This window comes from Lutjanus erythropterus, chromosome 24, assembly GCF_056507025.1.
Source record: "Lutjanus erythropterus isolate fLutEry1 chromosome 24, fLutEry1.hap2, whole genome shotgun sequence".
Classification (NCBI taxonomy): Eukaryota; Metazoa; Chordata; class Actinopteri; order Lutjaniformes; family Lutjanidae; genus Lutjanus; species Lutjanus erythropterus.
Window position 1 is genome coordinate 11,159,196 of NC_139340.1, and position 19,780 is coordinate 11,178,975.

Below are 19,780 nucleotides of genomic sequence, written 5' to 3' on the forward strand. Positions count from 1 at the left end.
TAAACATAACAGCTTTTGTATTAACTATAATGATATTTTTGATAATAGTAAATTATAGAAAACTGGATCTCCTGTGTGCATCTCTCCACTGTTCTCCAAAATGACTCCAGATGTGTTGACATTTCTGTAAAGCCTCTATAAGATGATGTCTTGCAAGTTACTAATATGTCGTTAGGGCATCATCATGGTGCCATCAGTGTAATCTGGCCAAACTCTTTCTAATCCTTCCTGATTCATGATTCTGAGATTAAAATAAGCAGCCAACCCAGCTGAATTCATGTGCTCACTTGTTTTGCACGTCTTTTGCTGGAGGGCTGCTGTGATTTTATGCTGTTGTGCGTCTGTGAATAAATGTAAGTTTTGTATGTGTTCACAGCATGTGTGCATGGATGTGAAAGTGTGTGAGTGTGTGTGTGTTTTAGCTACACTGCCAGGTCATCGGGGCGAGCTCGGACGCCGCTCTTGCTGGCCCGACTTGGCTTCCGGATGTCAGCAGGAGGCTGATGCATCTGCGCCCTGGTAACCACGGTGAAGTCGTCATGTGGGACCATGCAAGGCGCTGTGGCGTCATCCGCTGGCGGCTCCTCCGGTGCGAGGGGGTAGAGAGGGGTATTACGAGGAAGTGTAGGAAATGAGGAGTGTTCCTCCCCATGAGGAAGGGGAGGGTTTGTCTCCTCCTGAGGAGAGGAGGAGGCGGAGGTGGGAGGGGAGGGAAGAGGAGGGGGGAAGGAGGAGGAGGAGTTTTTTCCATCCAGATTGTGGAGCTCCAGCGCCATGTTGTTCCAGTTCTGCTCCATAGCCGCCAGCTGCCCGTGGCTCCCCACGCTCACTTTCTCACCGTTGCGATAATAAGAAGTGGGCGGGGTCTCCAACAGGAAGTCGTCTGGGTGGAATGCTGTGTTGTCCATCTTGAGTCTGGTGGGTAAGGACATCACTGCAGGGGAGGGCTCAGATGGACTGTAGGCTCCTCCCTCCGCGCCAACCACGCTGACGCTGGCGTACCTCGGCAAACAGTCGAGCACCGGCGGAGACATCTGCTCAGGAATCGTCTCCGTGTCGCCGGGCTTGTCCGCATTCAGCAGCAGCGACTCGGTGTCGGGGACAAACTCATTGGTGACCCCCTGCTTGACCTTCTTCCAGCCCAGGTGGTAGATCTCCAGCAGGTTGAGGACCAGAGAGACGCAGGCGACCACCAGCATGAAGATGATGAAGATCGTCTTTTCAGTGGGCCTGTGAAAACAGACAAAAGAAAAACTGATTTAATTAACAAGCGAAAACAGATCAAAGGAAATATTACATAATTTTACAAGCAGAATGTTTGCTAATGTTTATTTTATGCTTTGTTGGTTGTTTGAACTGACCATTCACAAAACTTCTCCCAAAGAAACTGTAACAAGGCACAGCTGGACTGTCAAGCTTTGGATTTCACCACAAGCCGAAGAAGTGTGACTGGGACTAAAGTAGGCATACAGACTGAAAACAACCCTGTGCTGAAACAACGCAGGAGGTTATGTTTGTGTGCTGTTTGAAGTGTTGGCAGTAGGCGATTTGAGGGGGGATGCCACCCCCCCTTGTTAACTGGCCTCCTCTTCATCCCCTATTTGCAGAGAGAGTGCAGCTGCAGAGGGGTTGTTAGTCTAGTCTGCCTGACTCATTGATCCTTTATCTGACTGAGGTTTGTGCAAGTTAGTATCGATGGCCCCGACCATGGCTGTGAAATATCAGGAGCCAAACTGTGCTGTGTATTGACCAATCCATGGCGCTGTCCGCTGAAGAGGCAGATATATTTGTAATTGCAACTTTTTTTTTTATCTGAGTCCCGTCTCTGTCAGTTTCATCTTGGATCTATAATTTTCTCTAAACTAACTTTTCACAACCTAAACAGTCGTTCATGAGTTGGTTTGTTTGTCACAGGTGAACCAAATAAACCATATCTGTCTCCCTTTGTTCAAAATTACCGGTGAATCAATAAAATATGATCCAAGGTGTCAAGCTGGAGTAAAGATGAATGTGTTTAATATCCCAAAACACTGCACAATGCTTCATAATACTGAAAAAATATTTGATCATTAAATTATCTTCCTCCTTCTACTGTGAGGTAAACAGTAGAAATGAAGCATTCATTCAGCAAAGTAATCCAACAGGAATGCACGCTTGCAGTTGGACACCCCAGCATTATGATGATGTTGCAGTGGTAGAAAGTTGAACCAGGACCCTGCAGGGCCCCTCATTGCTGGCACAGCCAGGACTGGCATCATTCAAATGAAGGACCGACTGCGTTTTTTTTTTTTCCACAGAGCTAAAATCTTTCAGTGGACATCCTCTGCATTTAAAGAGTTTTGGGGGTGATGTCTTCTTTAGCATTTCCAAAACCAATAACTCTGACTGAGTGTTGTTAAGATAATGTGATGGTAAACTGCACTGCAACACAAGAACCATACTGTTTTTTTATTTCCATGCCAAACAGATCAAAAACTGGTGTGGACTTTTTGCTTGAGACATGCAGCAATAACCAGTCTTATTATGTATCGTGCCATTAAGTGCATATTTAGACTCTTTTAACTGAGTTCTAAAATTAGTCAGTTGGAGGCATAAAAAGTATAAAAGTCTAAGACTATGTTTCCGTCAGACTTATGAGGCTAATGTTAGCTTAATGCGCGAGGTAAAAAATAGCAACTCATCATCTCAATGTCAAATTTGACAGCTGTTGGTCAGAAACTGTACTTTTGTCGACTTCTGTGTGAAACTAAGGACCCATTGTTTCATAGAGTGACTGTCAATGTGTCGTGCAAGAACAGAAAGCTCAATATGCATAGCAACAGTAACTAAGGAGGGGCAAGCTCAGCAAATGGTCAATTCAAGCAAATGTATATGAAAAAGTTTCAGTGGGCTGGAATAGTTGATTTGGTATTTGCAAAAACACACAAACAACTAAGAAAAAAAAACTAAAAACACACAAAACAAATAAATCATATAATTATGAAATATATTTTAAAAAATATATAATAAAATGGTCCTCTCTAACCTGGAGATGAAGCAGTCCACAGTGTTGGGGCAGGGCCAGCGGCCACATTTATAGAGCGGCCTCAGGTGGAAGCCGTAGAGGAAGTACTGTCCCAGGATGAAGCCCACCTCAAACAGAGTCTTGAAGATGATGTTGAAGATGTAGGTCCTCAATAACGCCCCACGGATCCGGATCTTCCCGTGCTCATCACGAATAGGCGGCTTCTCCTTCTTCCCGCCGCCTCCTCCTCCTCCCCCATCGCCGACTCCGTTGTGATAGAGCGGGTCGTGGTCCTCCTGGTGCCGTCCGGCCTTCCTGAGCTCCTCCTCCCTCTCCCTCCTCTTCTCCTCCATGCGGACGATGTGCAGCACATGGCCCAGGTAGATGAGGGTGGGCGTGGAGACAAAGATGATCTGCAGCACCCAGAAGCGGATGTGCGAGATGGGGAAGGCCTCGTCGTAGCAGACGTTCTCGCAACCGGGCTGCTGCGTGTTACAAGTAAAGTCCGACTGCTCATCGCCCCAAACCTCTTCAGCTGCTGCTCCCAGCACCAAGATGCGGAAGATGAAGAGGACGGTCAGCCAAACCTGAGGAGGAAGGGTTAAAAAATGGATGGAGAAGGTCAGAGGTCTCGTGTACTTCAGCTGGTCTGACTGTAGCCACTGTAATAGATACTACTTCGAGCCGAACGTTTAGAGGCTTTAGGGATTTTCTGAGGAGAAAAGTAGAAAGGTAAATTTAATTTCATATTCACACAGTTAATCAATAGTCACCTTTCCAATCACAGTGGAGTGTTCTTGAGCATTCTCCAGCAGCCGCCCTAGAAAGCTCCAGTCACCCATGCTTCACTCGATTTTCTAGCCTGGAGAGAGAAACAAGAGTCTGTGGTGAACGAACCAGAGGAGCCGTCTGACCGAAACAGAGACCAGGGATGAAGAGATTGTGGCGTACAGGGAAATAAGACTTAGGAGTGAACTGATGTTTGTTTTAAAGGGTAAAGCGCCATGTATTTTTGTGAGGAAAAGACTAAAACCAGAGATGCTTTAGTCCACTGTGTCCTACTGAAGATTTAAAAAATGAGGCTCTACAGTTTTTAGCAAACATCTGTCAAGCAGGAATAAAAAAAAAGTGCATTACACATTTAGGTTGACGGGAGAATTTACAACACCAGCATGGGATTGACTCAAAACAAACAACAGAGAAAGAACAGATTAGGGTCTGAATGAAATGTCTAGTTCAGGTTCGAGGTCAGAGGAGACGACAAAAGCGCCATAATAAGGACAAAGAGAGCAGACTTACTAAAATATTGTTGTATTGTCAGTGATAAATCCATCGACCAGAGATCAGAAGAAAAACAATATCTGTGAAGCAGAGACAAAACGCTTGCGTCAACTTTGTAGCTCACTGTCAAACAGAAAACTCACAAACTCACCGCGCTTATTCATCTCGGGCCGCTGAAATAATCACATAAAATGACACACAAGCAGTCAGAGTTTGAGCATGGACTCAGTTTATCACACGACACAATCAAACCACATCAGATTCATGTTTAGACAAAGCTGTAAAGCACTAACAATTTATCTCCTTTTTAGATACAATCAGCAAACAGAGAAACACTGGTATTCATTTGAAGTCGTGTTTGTGGCCACCTGATGAATGGATAAAGTTGATTCACTCTCCTGAGCAAAATATCTGTAAATCCTCCACTGTGTTCACTAGATAGCTGCTAACTTTGTCTGAGTGTTGTCTGATGCTGGACAGAGTGTTTATGGTGGAGTTTTTAGAAAATTTTCACTGAAAACTGCTGCCTAACCCACCTGGAAATTACGCTAATGAGAAAATGATGAAAATAAACCAAAAACAATTAAGTTGTGGGCCATAAATCCAAAACAGTGAGCTGAAAGACCCTAAAAAGCTCCATAGAGTCGAGGGGAACTTCACAGATCGTGATAACTCTCTGTGGGTTCATCACTATGGGTGAAAGTTATCACATATGTGATCACATAGTTACTTGATCTAGTTTTCCAAAGCCCAAGCTGATGTTTTAAAATGTCTTGTTTTGTCTAAAACACAGATACTCAGTTTATTGTCATAAAGAAACCAGAAACGCTGAAGCTGAAATCAGAGAATTTGGGCATTTCTAATTTTAAAAAAATTCAAAATGACCAAAATTGATATCAAAATAGTTGGCGACTGATTTAATAATCGATTAATCGGTGAAAGTGATGTTGCAATAGTGGTGTGTATGCAAACAGAAAAACAGCCCTTGAAGCCAGTGGAACCACAACAACCTGTTGAGTGTGACATGCCCACTTTGGCTCCCAAGGAAAACCTGCTATAATTTACTGCCAAATGAGAACCAACTTTTCAGGTTCCAAATTAATTTATTTTTGATGGAAATAAATATATCTGCAATAATCTAAAACTGTCTGATACATTGGTCCAGCCAATTTATTTGTAGAGCTCGAGTCTTTATAATTATTACTGAAAGAAACTAATAGATTATTTATAGTTTTCAGATTTCAGAAAATATAACTATAAAGACAAAATAAAACTGTATCCATTCACATGAATCTCTGCAAAATAGATATACTGGTATATGTGCAAGTTAGGAAAAATCAGATCAGCATGTGTATTCCTGTTTCTTACTTTATGCACATGTACATTTGCTTGCAGACGTGCACGTATTTGTGTGTACTTGTGTGTGTGTGTGCCGCCGAGCGGGCCGGCTAGTGGACAATGGCTGGCCATCTGTGGGAAGTGAATGAGTGGATAACAGGTTGTCCCAGTCGAATGCTGGACTCATCACATCCCAGGAATGCTGAGGAGGGCAAATGTTTGCCTGGGATCGACTGATATGTACACACACGCAAACACATACACACACTCAGTTACAGTAGCATACATCACCTCCTGTACATCTGAGCTACTGGCAACTTATTTTACATTTAATATGAAAGATAAACCCAAACTCCACCTGATTTACTCTCACAACAGCAAAAAGTTTCTAAAAAAATATATCAGTGTCCTAATAAAGTTTTGTTACAGTTCCTCTTTAATACAATAAAAGATTCTAAATCCACCTTCACAAACTTTGTCACACGTCTCTGCTCTTGCGGTCCACACACCGTTTCTGAATCCTACAGTTGATCGAATACAGAATAATATTCTCAGCAGACAAATGAGCAGCTTACTGTAACTGTCTACTGATACGCCAATCGAACGGTGGCATGTGTACATGTACATGATGTGTTGACGTGATGAAATACCATCTGTCACGACAGACAATAGAGAAGCTGCCAGATGGACATTGTCCTGGCTGGCGTGTGCTTTTGATGGATCAGAGGTCTTTGTGCTAAAACAGCCCAAACAGTTAACTCTTGGGCTGCCGTTTGCACCCTGAAAACCTTTTTAAGATATGCAGACAGAGGCATGTTCTCATGAAGGACGACTCTGTTTGCCACAGAGTTAATCAAGTGGCCTAATTATGGCTCGGTGCGCGTTACACATCAGTTACATTAACACATATAAGTTTACAGTAAATAGCTGGTTTACTTCATGCACGTAAACACAACAAATGTTGATTGCTGAAGAAATTAGGCTACAGACTGATAACAGCTCAGGGTCACCAAGTGCATATGGGAGTACAGTACAGTAACAGTAAGAGCACGACGTTGGTAAAGGTGCATAAAATGCCTAAAGACACACAGAGTGGCACAAATATATATAAAGTTATCTTATAGTTGTGTGCAATGTGCAAATATAATGTATGCAAAAGTCAATAACTTAGTATAAAGGAAGGGCTCAATAATAAGGATTGCTGACTCGCCTGTGTTAAAGAAAATATCATGTCAGGCTGGAACATCTACCAACTCACCACCCGGGCAAGTGGCAAGAAAGGATGAAACTTTTAGACTATTTGATAAGCGATTACAGTAATTTTTCATGCAAGAATGGCAGAACGCTGCTCAAATATGGAGATTTCTTGCTTTTCTCAGTTTTATCATATTAAACTGGATATCTTTGAGATTTGGACTGATGAAACAAGACATTTAAAGACATCGCCTTGGACTTGAAAAACTTTTTCTGGCATTTTATTGCAGCCCGACATTAAACTTGACAATTATATACTTGTACAGGGACAAGTAAAAATTTACTCTGCGTAGATTTCTGACCCACATTCCCAGAGGTGTATGAGAATATATTAGGGTGCATGAAGGTGTGCAACATAATATAAATAAATATATTACAGGGTAACTGCAGTTCTGTGCGTGTACATAAAGACGTATGAAGGCAGATCTTGATGGCAAGAGTCCACCAGGGTGTCCAAGCTTTAATGAAACGACCCGGACATTTTCTGTTGGGTTTGGCTGCTCTGATCAGCTCGGGAACACTGATACCTTTGGCTTCCCTACAGCAAACCAAACAACCCACAAAGAGAAACCAGCCAAGTCCTGCCAAGTTAGTATAACAGTTACTATGAGATAATGTGATGTAGGTTTATAGTATTTTATGCACAGTATATTCATTTTACCTCTGGTAGTTCTTGACTAGTGACAACATGCCACAAAATAATGGATAAATTATGTCATCCGCCCTCTTTTCATAGTTATCAGTCTACATGATGGCAGCAATATGGGGAATCAACAACCAGAAATTAAAAAGTAATAGTGTGGCAATGATTAATCAATTAGAAAATGATTATAATATAATTGGCAACTTTTTCAATAATCGATTCATCAGTTTCAGTAATTTTTAAAGAAAATTCTCATAAATATACGATTCCAGTTTGTTAAATGTGAATATTTCTGGTTTCTTTAGTCCTCTGTGACAGTAAACTGAATATCTTCAGGTTGTGGACAAAACAAGACATTTTTAGCCAGTGAATGTTATCTTAGGCTTTGGGAAACACTTAATTTTTTTCCCCATTTTCTTATATTTTATAGGCCAAACAACAATTAACGATTAATTGAGAATATTTGACAGATTAATAGAAAAGGCGAATAAGCATTAATAGCCCTAATTAAAACTATATAATAAGTATGATGGCCCTTCCAGTTAAGTTGCAAAAAGTTTGAACATTGTTTGGATCTGCCGAAACAATGTTAGTTATCAGCTAGAAACAGTGATTTTAAACATGATGCATACACATTCAAAACAGTTTTATATTAAGAGTAGTTAAATTACATATTTTGCACTAAGCTCATTGTGTTTTAATTAATACAAAAATGAGGGGAAAGTTTCTCCTGTACACTTTATGAGCCACCTTTTTAAGAGAACAGGGTGGCTGCCAGTGGGGAAACAAGCAACTGAGGCCAACTGACATGTAACACTTCTTATTTTACTGTCCAGGACATTTTTTAATGATATTAATAATTGTGATGTCGAGAAAAAAAAGTAAAATCTCAACACTGCAGGGATTCTGTCCATTTTTTTTTTTTTTTAATCAGAAAACTATAATAAATATAAGTGGCTTCCTGTGTGCCGTCTTTCCCACGGGAAAGTGAACGCAGCATGAGAGGTGCTGCTGATAATCCAGCAGGTGGAAGGATGAAGATAATCCCTCCTCTTCCCTCCCACTTCAGCAGCCAACATCACCATCACTCCAGCACTCATCCACCTGCTTACCGCTCTCCTCTGAAACACGGCTCCCTCCCGGCAGCGCGCTTCTTCTTCTTCTTCTTCTTCTTCTTTTTCTTCTCTCACTTCTTCTTCTTCTTCTTCTTCTTCTTCTTTTACTCCCACGGTGGGCTGGAGGCGACCAGGCGAGGAGCGGGTGAGATTAGTGGGAGAGGAGGGGGGAGGGAGAGACAGACAGAGAGAGAGAGAGAGAGAGAGAGAGAGAGAGAGAGTAAAAAAGACGTCTAGTCTAAAAAAGGGCGCGTGTGGAAGCTGTCCCGCGAAGGCGAAGCGCAGCGGCTGCGTCCCGCGTGGCCACGGCCACTGTCACACAGGGTGTCCCCGTGCAGGGGCGCACGAGGGGGGTGTTGGGGGTGGGGGGGGGGGGGGGGGCTGGGGGGGTGGAGAGAGGTGCGTGAATGTGTGCGTGCGCGCGAGTGTGTGTGAGTGTGTAGGTAGGGGCAGGGGGGCAGACTCCATCACATCACTGACAAACCGCATTAAAACTGTTAGGAATAAATGATTTTCACTGAGGAAGCCTGTTTTTTATTTTACAATCATTATTGGTTGGAGGCTTTCAGTGACGTCAGTATTATTAATTGATCTTTTATTGCTGCTATGAAAGTAATAGTATTACTTACTAGTAGGCTTACTAGAAATAGCTATTTAAAGGTCCAGTGTGTAATTTTTACTGGGCTGAAATGGGTGAATTTCAGCACAGGGGAGTTGGTGTAACAGTGTAACAGTGTGTAATATGATAGTTTTACAGTATTTATATATTTACTTACTGAGAAAACAGATTTTTTTTTCACATTGCCTTTAATATTGGCATTGCTTGCTTTTGGTCAGTTAGGCAAATTTAGAAATGCCACTACGCTTATGACGAGCACTTCTGTATCAGGCAGTGAGGTTCTGGCTGAAGGTCCAGCAGATACAACAGACACTGAGCTCCATGTCAGTGACGGATGGTTTAATTTAGTTATGTACAAGTACAAGTACTTTAAAAAATCAATTAACAGCACCGCTGCACACGACTACAACGGCCTGTCTATGGGCAATACTTTTTCGTGTTCTTGGGTTTAGTCTAATTATCAGGACAAACAGGGAAGGATCCAGGATTTGGGACACCAGCTCATAATTCAGGACTGAATTTTTCTCCCAAGTGAATGAATTTAGGAGGCTCACCTGAGAAAGAGGTACAATGGAGGTACAACTTAGTTTTGAGGACTTAAAGAATCAAATATGGAAGTAAAATAGTATTGTACAAGTCTGAAATCTTTTAAATAAAAATGTAAAACATAGAAATTATAATGTAATGTTGAGAAATGATACATTAATGTGCACACATGTGTGTACACACCTGCATAAGTTAGTGCCACCCCACTCAAAAAAATCTGGAAACGCCCCTGGTTGAAGGTGTTGGTTGAGTACAGCAGATGAAGAACAGCATCGCAATCACCATCAGCATGCAGATGACTCACCTCTTAGCCTGCAGCTTTGCCTCTGAGGTGATGCGGCGAGCGTGCTCGGCCTCGACTCGGGTGGCAGGAGGGAGGAGTGCTCCAGTGTTTTACACACCTGGATGTAGCATCCATCTTTGCCATCATTCGACCCGGCGACAGTCTGTCCTACACCGCACTTCTGGCCTGTGGAGGGTCATAAAGTTTACATTTGGAGAAGTCTGGCAGCTTTCAACACACTGTGTTTACCAAGTATTAAAGGAAAATGTTCAAGTCAGCTTGTCCTTGCTGTAATCCTCCTTCCTGTTCATTAAATCTGAAAACACTGTTGAAGAATTGTTTTGGTTTTTAGCTCCACCACATAACTGTGATTTCTAACAGACATTGCTTTGCAACAGTGATTGATTAGCTGTTTCAGCACAGGCTGACATCACCTCTTGACCAGACATGTCTGTTGTAATTTTGTTTCGTGTCAGTGGTCCGTCAGAGGAGGGGGACGAGGGAGGACCCACAGACCCGTCAAAGTTGTCGCAGTGGCTGGTGGTCACCAGCAGAGGTCAACAGAGGCCTTATTTTTCCAGACATAAGACTCTGCTGTGCTCTGATACTGGTAATATCGTATTAAGTGAAATTATGAGAGGAACACAGAATTAAGATAAGATGAAACTTTATTTGTGGACATAAAGTGTGAAATGGTGAGTGCATTTATATTCAATGAACTGTTACTGAATGACTCCATGAAAAACTTTTCTTTACGTGTGTATAGCTGCTAGTGACTCCTCACATTTCTCTCCTCGTGCTGTTTGCCGTTACATTACAATATATAAAAGTTATGATCAAAAATTAAATATTGACATACAGTCTCAAAACAATATCATGTAAAAATAAAGTTTGGAATTGCAGACACTGATTCCATCCTCTCCACCTGCTGAATGTTACATTTCAGGCATCATAGAAAAAATGTTCAGTTGTATTTACACATGTTCTGGGTCATTCACGTGTGCACCATTTGTAATTATGCAGCTTTTAAAGTGTTTCAAGTCTTTGGAAAGTCGTTCTTCTTTCGAGTATTTGTTCCTTCCTCAGGTTGAGACGAGTAACTTCTGGTTTGTCTTAGTCTGTGTCCTCTCTCTGCTGGATTTCCTGTGTGTTTTCCTTTCCTTCTGACGACACATACTCCTGAAAAAAAGAGGGTATTTGTGGATTTAAGGACTTTCTGCATTTTGATAACGAAAGAAGATGAAGATGAAGATGAAGGATGAAAGACTACAAACTCTGGGGACATTTATATTGTATGATCTGATCACCTCAAACACATGAAATACACAACTACTTTCAACACTGCTATAAATGACAATTGATGGAATGATTAAAGAATTAATCAGTTGATTAATCACCTGACTGTCTGACTGATTAATACCTCTACCTAGTGACAGCCTTGGCGACAAGATACGCGAGTTCAGCCATGTTAAGGACCATGCAGATAGAAGAGGCAGTGGCCATGAAAACGGTGAAGACAGTTTTCTCGGTGGGACGTGAGATGAAACAGTCCACCAGGTTAGGACACGGCCATTGGTCACACTGCACCAGCCGTGGCATCTGGAAACCATCATATACCACGTACAGGGCGTACCTGGACACACGAGGACACATACTGTATGGAGACGGTCCACAGGATATGATTATAACATACCAAGAATATGAAGGACAGACAGAAAATCAGTGTGACAGTTCCTACATGAAGCCTCCTTCAAACAGCAGCCTGAACAGCAGGCTGCACGCATACGTCCACCAGAGGGCGCCAGCTATTGGGAGTCTCCGTTTCTTCAGAGTCTCCAACTCTTCCTCTTGGCCTTTGGTGCTGAGGAAACCAGCTCTACCAGAACCCTGTTGCAGAGAATGGCATGACATGACATGACATGACATGACATGACAAGATATAAGACAAGAAAAGAGGTGGCTACTACATGGCTTGAGAATGCAATACAACGATCAGACATAACGTGACAATACAAGATAAGCAAAGACAAGACATGACATGTCATAACAAGACAATACATGACAAACAAGCCAAGACATGACATTACACAGCAAAACGAGATGACACATGACACGACAAAATAAGATAACACAAGACAAGACAAGACATAACATGACAAAACAAGGCCTGATAAGACATGACATAACAGGCCAAGACGTGACATAACACAACAAGATATGACATGATTTTACAAATGAAGCCAAGACACGACAGGCCAAAACAAGATGAGACATGACATAACAAAACAAGACAATACAGAACATGACATAACATGGACAGAAAAGACATGAAGCATGAAGATATAAAGCAAAACATGACATGAAACACACAACCATAAAGGACATGAAAGGACAATACATAACTGAACATTAAACAGCGGGTTTCTCTCACCCACACACACCTGTACGAGTCTCTTCTTGTCCCTGTGGTTCCTATAGGCCACGTACATCGCAACCAGGAGCGTTGGAGTGGAGACGAAGACAAGCTGAAGACACCAGAGACGGATGTGTGACACGGGGAAGAACTGATCGTAGCAGACGTTTTCACAGCCAGGCTGAAAAACAGAGACGGGCACGCAAACTGTTGTGACTCGTGCACTCGACTTGTAGAGCTCAAAACACCAAGATGAGCAGTCGGGGGGCATTTTTGGTTGTTTTTATATGTTTGAAAACTGGTTAACATTCACACACACTGTTTGAGAGATTCTGTGAAACCCCAGCAGTGTTTTGTGGACTTAAAAACTGAACCTGAGCTTTAATCAGCGTGATTGTGAGTAAATAATGACTGAATTTTCCTTTTTTGGGTGAACCCTCCATTTTAAAACAATTTATTTAATTTTAAATGTATGTAAATGGGGTTATATGATGTATACACAGGGGTATTACTGGCTGGGTGTCCTACCTGTAGTGTGTTACAGGTGAAGTCAGACTGTTCGTCCCCCCAGACGCTCTCAGCAGCAACAACCAGCACCATGACCCGAAAAATAAACAGCACCGAGAGCCAGATTTTACCCAAGCTGGTGGAGTGACGGTTCGCCCCGACTAGCTGAGTGTACAGAGCAGGCCAAGACATCCTGGGGACACAGTCACAAACATGAGAGGACAATAATAGGACAGCAGCCAGACCGCTGTGTGAGTTTTTTTTGGTAACAGGTTCGGCTGATTCCTTTGAGCCGCACGTCTGACAGCAGCACAGAATTCAGAAGGAAGTCGGCGGCAGCAGATGAAAGCAGAGACAGGCGATGAAACAAAAGAGAAGAAGAGGATGAAAAGGAATGAAAGTGAGAGGAGGAGGAGAGAAGGCCCGGCGCCAAACATTCATGTGAACTGATGAACCTCTCTGCCCACTGTGGACTGTACTGAACTAAACCCACTCAAGTAAAAACACACTGAACAACACACTGTAAAAAAAACCCACACTACTACAGTTCTCACTGATCCTCGCCATTCACTGTCAGCCATTGATTATTGATACATTAATTATTTAAAAGATATGTTCTCATATTATATCTGCGTGATATATTCATTAAGAGCAAATGTTTCCAGCTGTTAAAAAAAAATCTGTTCATAACAATTATTTTTATTTTCTACAGTCCATTTTCCAAAAGTGATTCAGTCTTTTTTCAATTAAAAGAGGCAAAGTATTTTCTCACCTTGTGTCTGGAGTGTCAGGTTGTTTGCAGGAAAATAATCCACATGGTCCTTTGCAGCATGAAAACGACTGAACAGCGAGGGCTCACTGTCACATCAGTGCTGGCATCATTAAAATGAAATGAAATTCTGGGTCTGATTTACTGAACACAAACAAAACACCCTGAACAAAACACAGACCTGCAGCCACTGCTTCCTTTGCAAGAAATAAAAGCTGTGCCTCCAGAGTCAAGTCAGCCAGAGCAAGATGAGACGACTTCCTGGGACGACTTTCAAAATAAAGCCTCGCAGTGCCAAATCTGTTGGAATGTTTTTGGAGCAAGACACCACAAAAATAGGACACAAGCAGAAATGGGGATGATGTTTAAGGAGAAATGTAGCAAAGAGAAAAACTCTGAAGTGAGTTTGATTAAATTTGAAAACACAAAGCCACTATTACTAACTAATGCTGTGTTTACCACGACGCATGGATGCATAAAATTGCTTTTGTGAGTTTCAGTGAACAATGAAAGCAGTGAAAGACGAGTGGAAAATCGTAAAGAACGTAACAGTCGAAATCACTGCAGCTCTAGAGGCTGAGATATCCTGATTTTTAGTGTCTAATATAAGTCAAACTGCTCCAAAAATGCTTTTATTAGGAATTTCCTGCTTCCCAAATGGCCACTTCTTTCAAACACACCTCCAGGTTTCAGAAACGCGAACCTTGTGGCTAAAGGGTCGACAATGTCGGTTCATCTGTTGATCCATCACTTATAATAGAGCCCATCTCAACAACTATTGGATGGATTGCCATGACATTTTGTACAGACATTTATGGACCCCAGACAATGTATCTTAACGAGTTTGGTGATCCTTTGATTTTTCCTCTAGCGCCATCTTGAGGTTCTCATTTGTGGCACTGGATAGATTGCCATGAAATTTCCCAGATCATCAATTAGACATTTATGTTCCCCTCCAGATGAATTGTAGAAACTTTGTGAACTTTTCATCCAACGCCATCAACGGGTCAAAATTTGAATTTGTTTATGACAAATTAAAATTGTCAGACAACCCCCGCTGCCTCACACACATACACAACATCATCTGTTTTTATGTTTTTGTTTTCACTCAGGTAATCTTCTCCAGGAGCAATTATTATTTCAACAGTGAGGATGTTAGCAAATTAATATTTTATATTTAATTTTTGACAAACAAATCATCTGTAAGCAATGGATATTAAAGGGTCACCATCTGTTGTTCTTGCAGTGTGGAAGTCAGAGGGTTGAAGGAACAAAGTTGCACTGTAATGAAAGGGTGTGTGTGTGTATGTGTGTGTGTGTGATCCCTCTGACTGTAACAGGACACAGGTAGAGAGTCAAAGTGACTTTTCAGATCCAAACCATCAGTTGGCAGCAGTCAGCCTGCAGGACAGTGCAGCTCTGTGTGCCTCTAATGACTGTGACCGATGAGCTTTTCCCACTGTTTGTTGACGTGTGGGAGCAAAACCAACTTCCTCAGTTTACACTGTGGGTACTTTTGAAGAAGCTGTAACATATTCTGCATATTCTGGTTGAGCTACAGTGTTAGGAGAGGTTCATAAATTTTGATATAAGATTGGTAGACAGCAGTGCATATGTAAAAGTATTTATAATCTTGTTGAAAAGTTTGCATTTAATTACAAATTTCTGCAAACTCCAATTCCAAAAAAGTTCAGAGGGGGGTAAAACGCAAATAAAAACATAATATAATGATTTGCAAATCTGTTTTGACTTATATTCACGTTGGGACGGGCCAACAAAAGACTGGAAAAGTTCCATAATATTCCAAAACACCTGTCTGGAACATTTAACCAGTAAACAGGTTAACTGGTAACCAGTGAAAGGCTCAGCTGTTGGACTGTATTTAATCTCTCGTCTGCACCACTGAGTATAACATGACCCTGAAAAATGAGCAGCAATGATCTTGAAGGGAAGGAAAACATCCTGTGTTGAGAAAGAGAGGGCGTCAGTGATTCTAATGGAGTCATTAGGGGAATAACAGCGACACTTATTCCTGATGCATATCAATGAATGGATATCAGTGTCAGGGCCGGACTCAAAGAGCCACTGTTTGATCTGTCAGTCAGGACGCAGCTTAAAAAAAACAAACACAAAAACAGAGGGAGAATGGCTGGCGGATTGTTTCAAGACATCCATTCTGATGAGGAGGGGTGGTGGTGGTGGGGTGAGGAGGGGAGAAGGGGGGGGGGGGGGTCACACAGAGTGAATGAGTAGGGAGAAAGAGAGAGAGAGAGGTAAAATAGAGCTGATTGTTAGAGTAGCTCCTGATCAGCGAGCCAGCAGGAGAACAGAGAGGGCCAGTGTCAGGATACACACACAACCACACACTGTACAAACACACACTGTACTACACTCACATACATGTTACCCAGAGACACACACGCTGTAATGAGTGAGGGGGAGAGCAGCATGTGACCGAATAGCAGGTCTCAGTTCTGTAGGTGGACTTGGCTGAGTGGTCCTGCATCAGCCAGTCTACTGTATGAAGGTCTGCACAAACACTGCAGGACGCCCTGGAGCTTTCTGTTTTTCTCTTCAATAACACTTTTTATTTAAAAAGAATACAGTTCTAAAGGTGAATAGATTCAAAAACACCTTCAGGATCGCACAGCTTAATCAACTGTCTTATTGTCTCTTGTGATACAGCATATCATCTGAATTCTGTTCCTCCTTTACTGGGGACCCCCTACAACCTACTCAAGGACCCCTGTTGGTCTCAGGACCCCAGTTTGGAAAGCACTGCCCTAACGAACCACTCCTCATACCTAAACCAACCATCCTGACCAATGAAGGCAAAAAGTTTTGTATGTAAATCGGTAAATAAACATAGCAGAGAGCTGATATCACAGAGGAGTGGGATTAAATGGTGAATTTAGCTCAGAGCAGAGGTGTGGACTCAAGTCACATGACTTGGACTTGAGCAAACTCAAGTGACAAATTTTCTGACTTTAGACTCAGCTTCACAAAATCTAAAAAAAATATCTATGTGGTCGTCACAACAAAAAAATAAACTGCAGTATGGAAAATGTGCAGATCAACAATTACAAACTAAGACACAACAGCTTCCTTCCTATTTGTGAGGTCTCAAGGTTGACATGTATGCTCGGGACTTGCTCTGGACTTGGGACTTGAGTGCAAAGACTTGAGACTTACCTGTGACTTGCAAAACAGTGAGTTGGTCCCACCTCTGCCTCAGGGTGTTTGGACTTGGGAAGTACCATTGTTGCAGATCATAGCCCTATAAAAGAGGGTAATAAGAAGTTTGATACTAGGACACTGAAATTTAAACTCTTTAGGAAATCTCCATTATAGTATGATTTCTATAGTTATCACATGCAAGAAAGAGCTATGGATCAAGTGAAAAATAATTATTAATAGCTAAATAAATTACTGAAATGTTGCATGCATCCTCCCAAACAGCAAGGGGGCGATACATGTGACGCTGGCCGCTAAAATCCGCGCTACCGGAAGCGGAAACTATTCTACTACTACTCTACTCTGTTGCGCTCGTTGCTGCAGCTACGATAAAGTATCCGAGCACGGTGGGAGAAATCTGTAACGCCAATAATAAATCGGTGAAGAATAACAATGGCTCTGGAATCACGGATCACACAGGAAGAAATCAAGAAGGAACCAGAGAAGCCCATTGACCGAGAAAAGGTAGCAAACAGCGGGATTTTAATTCAGGGTCTGCGTTAGCTTGTTTACCAGAGGAGCTCGAGCGCAAGCTAACTGCTAGCCCCAAATGCTAACAGTTAGGAGGCTGCTTCATTTATGTTCTAGAAACTCCAAAACGTTATATGTAAAATAAAATAATTATACTTTTTGCTGTATTTTTAAGCTGTGCAGTGGTCTGCAGTACTAACTACAGCAAATAAAAGGAAACTAAAGAGTAGCCTTTGCAGCATACCGGTGCTAACTTAATGCTAATTATAAATATCTCAACTATCGGTAACCAACTAAGATTTTGTTGAACACATTGCGGACAATTTCATAAGAACTTTTGAGTTACAATTTCCCACGTGAACTGGAAAAAAAAATCAATGATGCGATCTGGAGAAATAAAATGTAAATTGTTTTCTTGTTTATGAGTACATAACGAAGTTAGCAACAAAAATGTATCGTTTGTCTATTACCAAACTCTACCTGGATGAGTTCGGCAGGTATTCAGCCGTAAGCAACACACAATTTCTCTATGTTTTCAACTTACCCTACAGAGGAAATGTTAGTTGTCCTGATGGGTCAAACGTTTTGTGTTTCGCACCCAAGTATTACAGTAGTACATTGGTGACTCTCAGGAGATACTTCGATATGATTTGAGGCCACACAGCCTCTTTACACAGGTGTTTCTAATAGTATTTCTACCTTCATTCATTTGGTGTGGACAAGAATGCATCGTCATTAAGTCTGATGAGTATTTATATATTAGGTGTATCCATGCTGATATTGTTTACATCAGTACTTTCATGACTACTTATCAGTTTCAACACATTTAAGGATAACAATAGCAGTGTTGATATCTACTGTATTTTGGCACTGAAAATGTTGAGTGTAGTTGCTCACTTTGTCCACGGGAGGGCAGTGAAGTGTCGAAACTCCATCACTGTCTCGGTCTAGTCCACATTAATAGCATCTTCCCTAACAAACTTTCAAAATAAACCTTCCTAACTACACAGTTTTGATCCCTACGCTGTCGTTGTTAAATGTTATATTTTCAAAGGAATCAATCCATTATGATTTCTAACTTTTTTGTGGATTCAATTGTGTTTCTACTTTGTTTTGCACAGCCATTCTACATACTTTACTTATTCTTTATCTCCTTTGTGTCTCATGCTTGTTTTTGTTGCAGACCTGCCCCCTTCTGCTGCGAGTATTCACCACAAACAGTGGCAGACACCACAGAACAGATGAATTTGCCCGTGGCAACGTTCCCTCCAGTGAACTGCAGATATACACATGGTGAGACAGAGAACATTTCACTCTGTTTCTTTGTTGTCAAATACACCAATGTTTTCAGTTGAGTTTATGAGACAACATAAGCACCTTGTCGAGGCACTATTTGGAGCAGGTGTCTGATTCTGTTTGTTCCTGTCAGGATGGATGCTACACTGAAGGAGCTGACCAGCCTGGTGAAGGAGGTTTATCCAGAGGCCAGGAAAAAGGGGACCCACTTCAGCTTTTCCATCGTCTTCCCTGATCCCAGAGGGAAAGTGTACCGGTTGGTATCACAATACAACAGCCCTGGTTGGATACATGCAGCAGGCCACTGGCTAACTGGTCTGAATTTGTGTGCACTGTATATTGAAACATATTTCTGTCCTTCCTCTCAGGTTGAAAGATATTGGCAGTACCATATCTGGCAGGAAGGGCACAGACGACTCCATGACGCTGCAGTCTCAACGCTTCCAGATTGGAGACTATCTGGACATAGCTATTACACCACCTAACAGAGCCCCGCCACTTAGCACACGCATGAGGCCTTTCTGAACATGCACACACATAAACACACACGCCTCACCACACCAACATGCAAACATAAAGCAACACACATCAACCTGAAGGTTTTTGTTTATTTTTACCTGTGCATCATCTTGGATGGTTTTTGCCTCATTGTATAAAATGTGATGTGTAATAAAGTTGTCATTTTTTCCAACACTTCTGCTTGTGTCTGTGTAACATATTGTGGGGTGATATAAGGAATTGAAGCTTAATTTCAGTGCATTGCAGTTTTTTATTTATCTTCTAGAAAAGGTCACTAGTTTATCTGATTTAAGGCTGCACAAAATCCATCAACATATTTGGAGTCAGAAGTCCTGTTGATTTATATTTGATATTTCGTGGTGTTTCTAATTTTAAAGTTAGTGAAAAAAGTTAATGCTGTAAAATGCAACAGCTCTGGGAATCTTGTAAGCTAGGAAGAGATAATTGTTAATCATAAGGACCTTTGATTATGTTTGTGTTATAACAGT

The 19,780-nt window shown here is 41.8% G+C and overlaps 3 protein-coding genes across 9 annotated transcripts; 1 reads left to right on the top strand and 2 right to left on the bottom strand.

The window, feature by feature from the left end:
• LOC146304760 (gap junction alpha-3 protein-like) lies at positions 1 to 3,846 on the bottom strand. 5 transcript variants are annotated; one of them, XM_084714143.1, is made up of 4 exons: positions 3,778 to 3,846; positions 3,316 to 3,591; positions 3,026 to 3,228; positions 1 to 1,230 (listed from the first exon to the last, which is right to left on the bottom strand). In XM_084714143.1, exons 1-4 carry the CDS (start codon positions 3,844 to 3,846, stop codon positions 423 to 425), a joined length of 1,356 nt encoding a protein of 451 aa, XP_084570269.1. In that variant the 3' UTR covers positions 1 to 422. The 5 variants fall into 5 exon arrangements, with proteins under 5 accessions (XP_084570269.1, XP_084570268.1, XP_084570266.1 ...); XM_084714142.1 differs by having other exon boundaries at positions 3,026 to 3,240; XM_084714140.1 differs by having other exon boundaries at positions 3,026 to 3,207; positions 3,271 to 3,591.
• Positions 3,847 to 10,751: 6,905 nt separating this feature from the next.
• On the bottom strand, positions 10,752 to 17,050 carry LOC146304761 (gap junction beta-2 protein-like). 3 transcript variants are annotated; one of them, XM_084713568.1, is made up of 6 exons: positions 16,965 to 17,050; positions 13,025 to 13,196; positions 12,525 to 12,677; positions 11,822 to 11,970; positions 11,510 to 11,716; positions 10,752 to 11,262 (listed from the first exon to the last, which is right to left on the bottom strand). In XM_084713568.1, exons 1-6 carry the CDS (start codon positions 17,030 to 17,032, stop codon positions 11,166 to 11,168), a joined length of 846 nt encoding a protein of 281 aa, XP_084569694.1. In that variant the 5' UTR covers positions 17,033 to 17,050; the 3' UTR covers positions 10,752 to 11,165. The 3 variants fall into 3 exon arrangements, with proteins under 3 accessions (XP_084569694.1, XP_084569696.1, XP_084569695.1); XM_084713570.1 differs by having other exon boundaries at positions 11,481 to 11,716; XM_084713569.1 differs by lacking the exon at positions 16,965 to 17,050 and adding an exon at positions 13,776 to 14,445.
• A 263-nt stretch (positions 17,051 to 17,313) lies between these two features.
• Positions 17,314 to 19,466, top strand: sap18 (Sin3A associated protein 18). The gene is made up of 4 exons (XM_084713571.1): positions 17,314 to 17,471; positions 18,661 to 18,770; positions 18,907 to 19,029; positions 19,142 to 19,466. The coding sequence occupies exons 1-4, from the start codon at positions 17,400 to 17,402 to the stop codon at positions 19,296 to 19,298; spliced, it is 462 nt and encodes a 153-aa protein (XP_084569697.1). The 5' UTR covers positions 17,314 to 17,399; the 3' UTR covers positions 19,299 to 19,466.
• The last annotated feature ends 314 nt before the right edge of the window (positions 19,467 to 19,780 follow it).

Bases quoted from the DNA above. Each gene is read 5' to 3' on its own strand.
- LOC146304760 (XM_084714139.1), bottom strand. From the start codon at position 3,846: ATGGGTGACTGGAGCTTTCTAGGGCGGCTGCTGGAGAATGCTCAAGAA. The intron at 3,592-3,777 runs GTGACTATTGAT...CTTCCTCCTCAG, and splicing joins ACTCCACTGTGATTGGAAAG to GTTTGGCTGACCGTCCTCTT. The intron at 1,231-3,025 runs GTTAGAGAGGAC...CTGTTTTCACAG, and splicing joins GTGGACTGCTTCATCTCCAG to GCCCACTGAAAAGACGATCT.
- sap18 (XM_084713571.1), top strand. From the start codon at position 17,400: ATGGCTCTGGAATCACGGATCACACAGGAAGAAATCAAGAAGGAACCA. The intron at 17,472-18,660 runs GTAGCAAACAGC...TTTTTGTTGCAG, and splicing joins AGCCCATTGACCGAGAAAAG to ACCTGCCCCCTTCTGCTGCG. The intron at 18,771-18,906 runs GTGAGACAGAGA...TGTTCCTGTCAG, and splicing joins GAACTGCAGATATACACATG to GATGGATGCTACACTGAAGG.
- LOC146304761 (XM_084713568.1), bottom strand. From the start codon at position 17,032: ATGGTACTTCCCAAGTCCAAACACCCTGAGGCAGAGGTGGGACCAACT. The intron at 11,717-11,821 runs GTAGGAACTGTC...TCGTGTGTCCAG, and splicing joins CTGTTTGAAGGAGGCTTCAT to GTACGCCCTGTACGTGGTAT. The intron at 11,263-11,509 runs GTAGAGGTATTA...TCTTTTTTTCAG, and splicing joins GTCGCCAAGGCTGTCACTAG to GAGTATGTGTCGTCAGAAGG.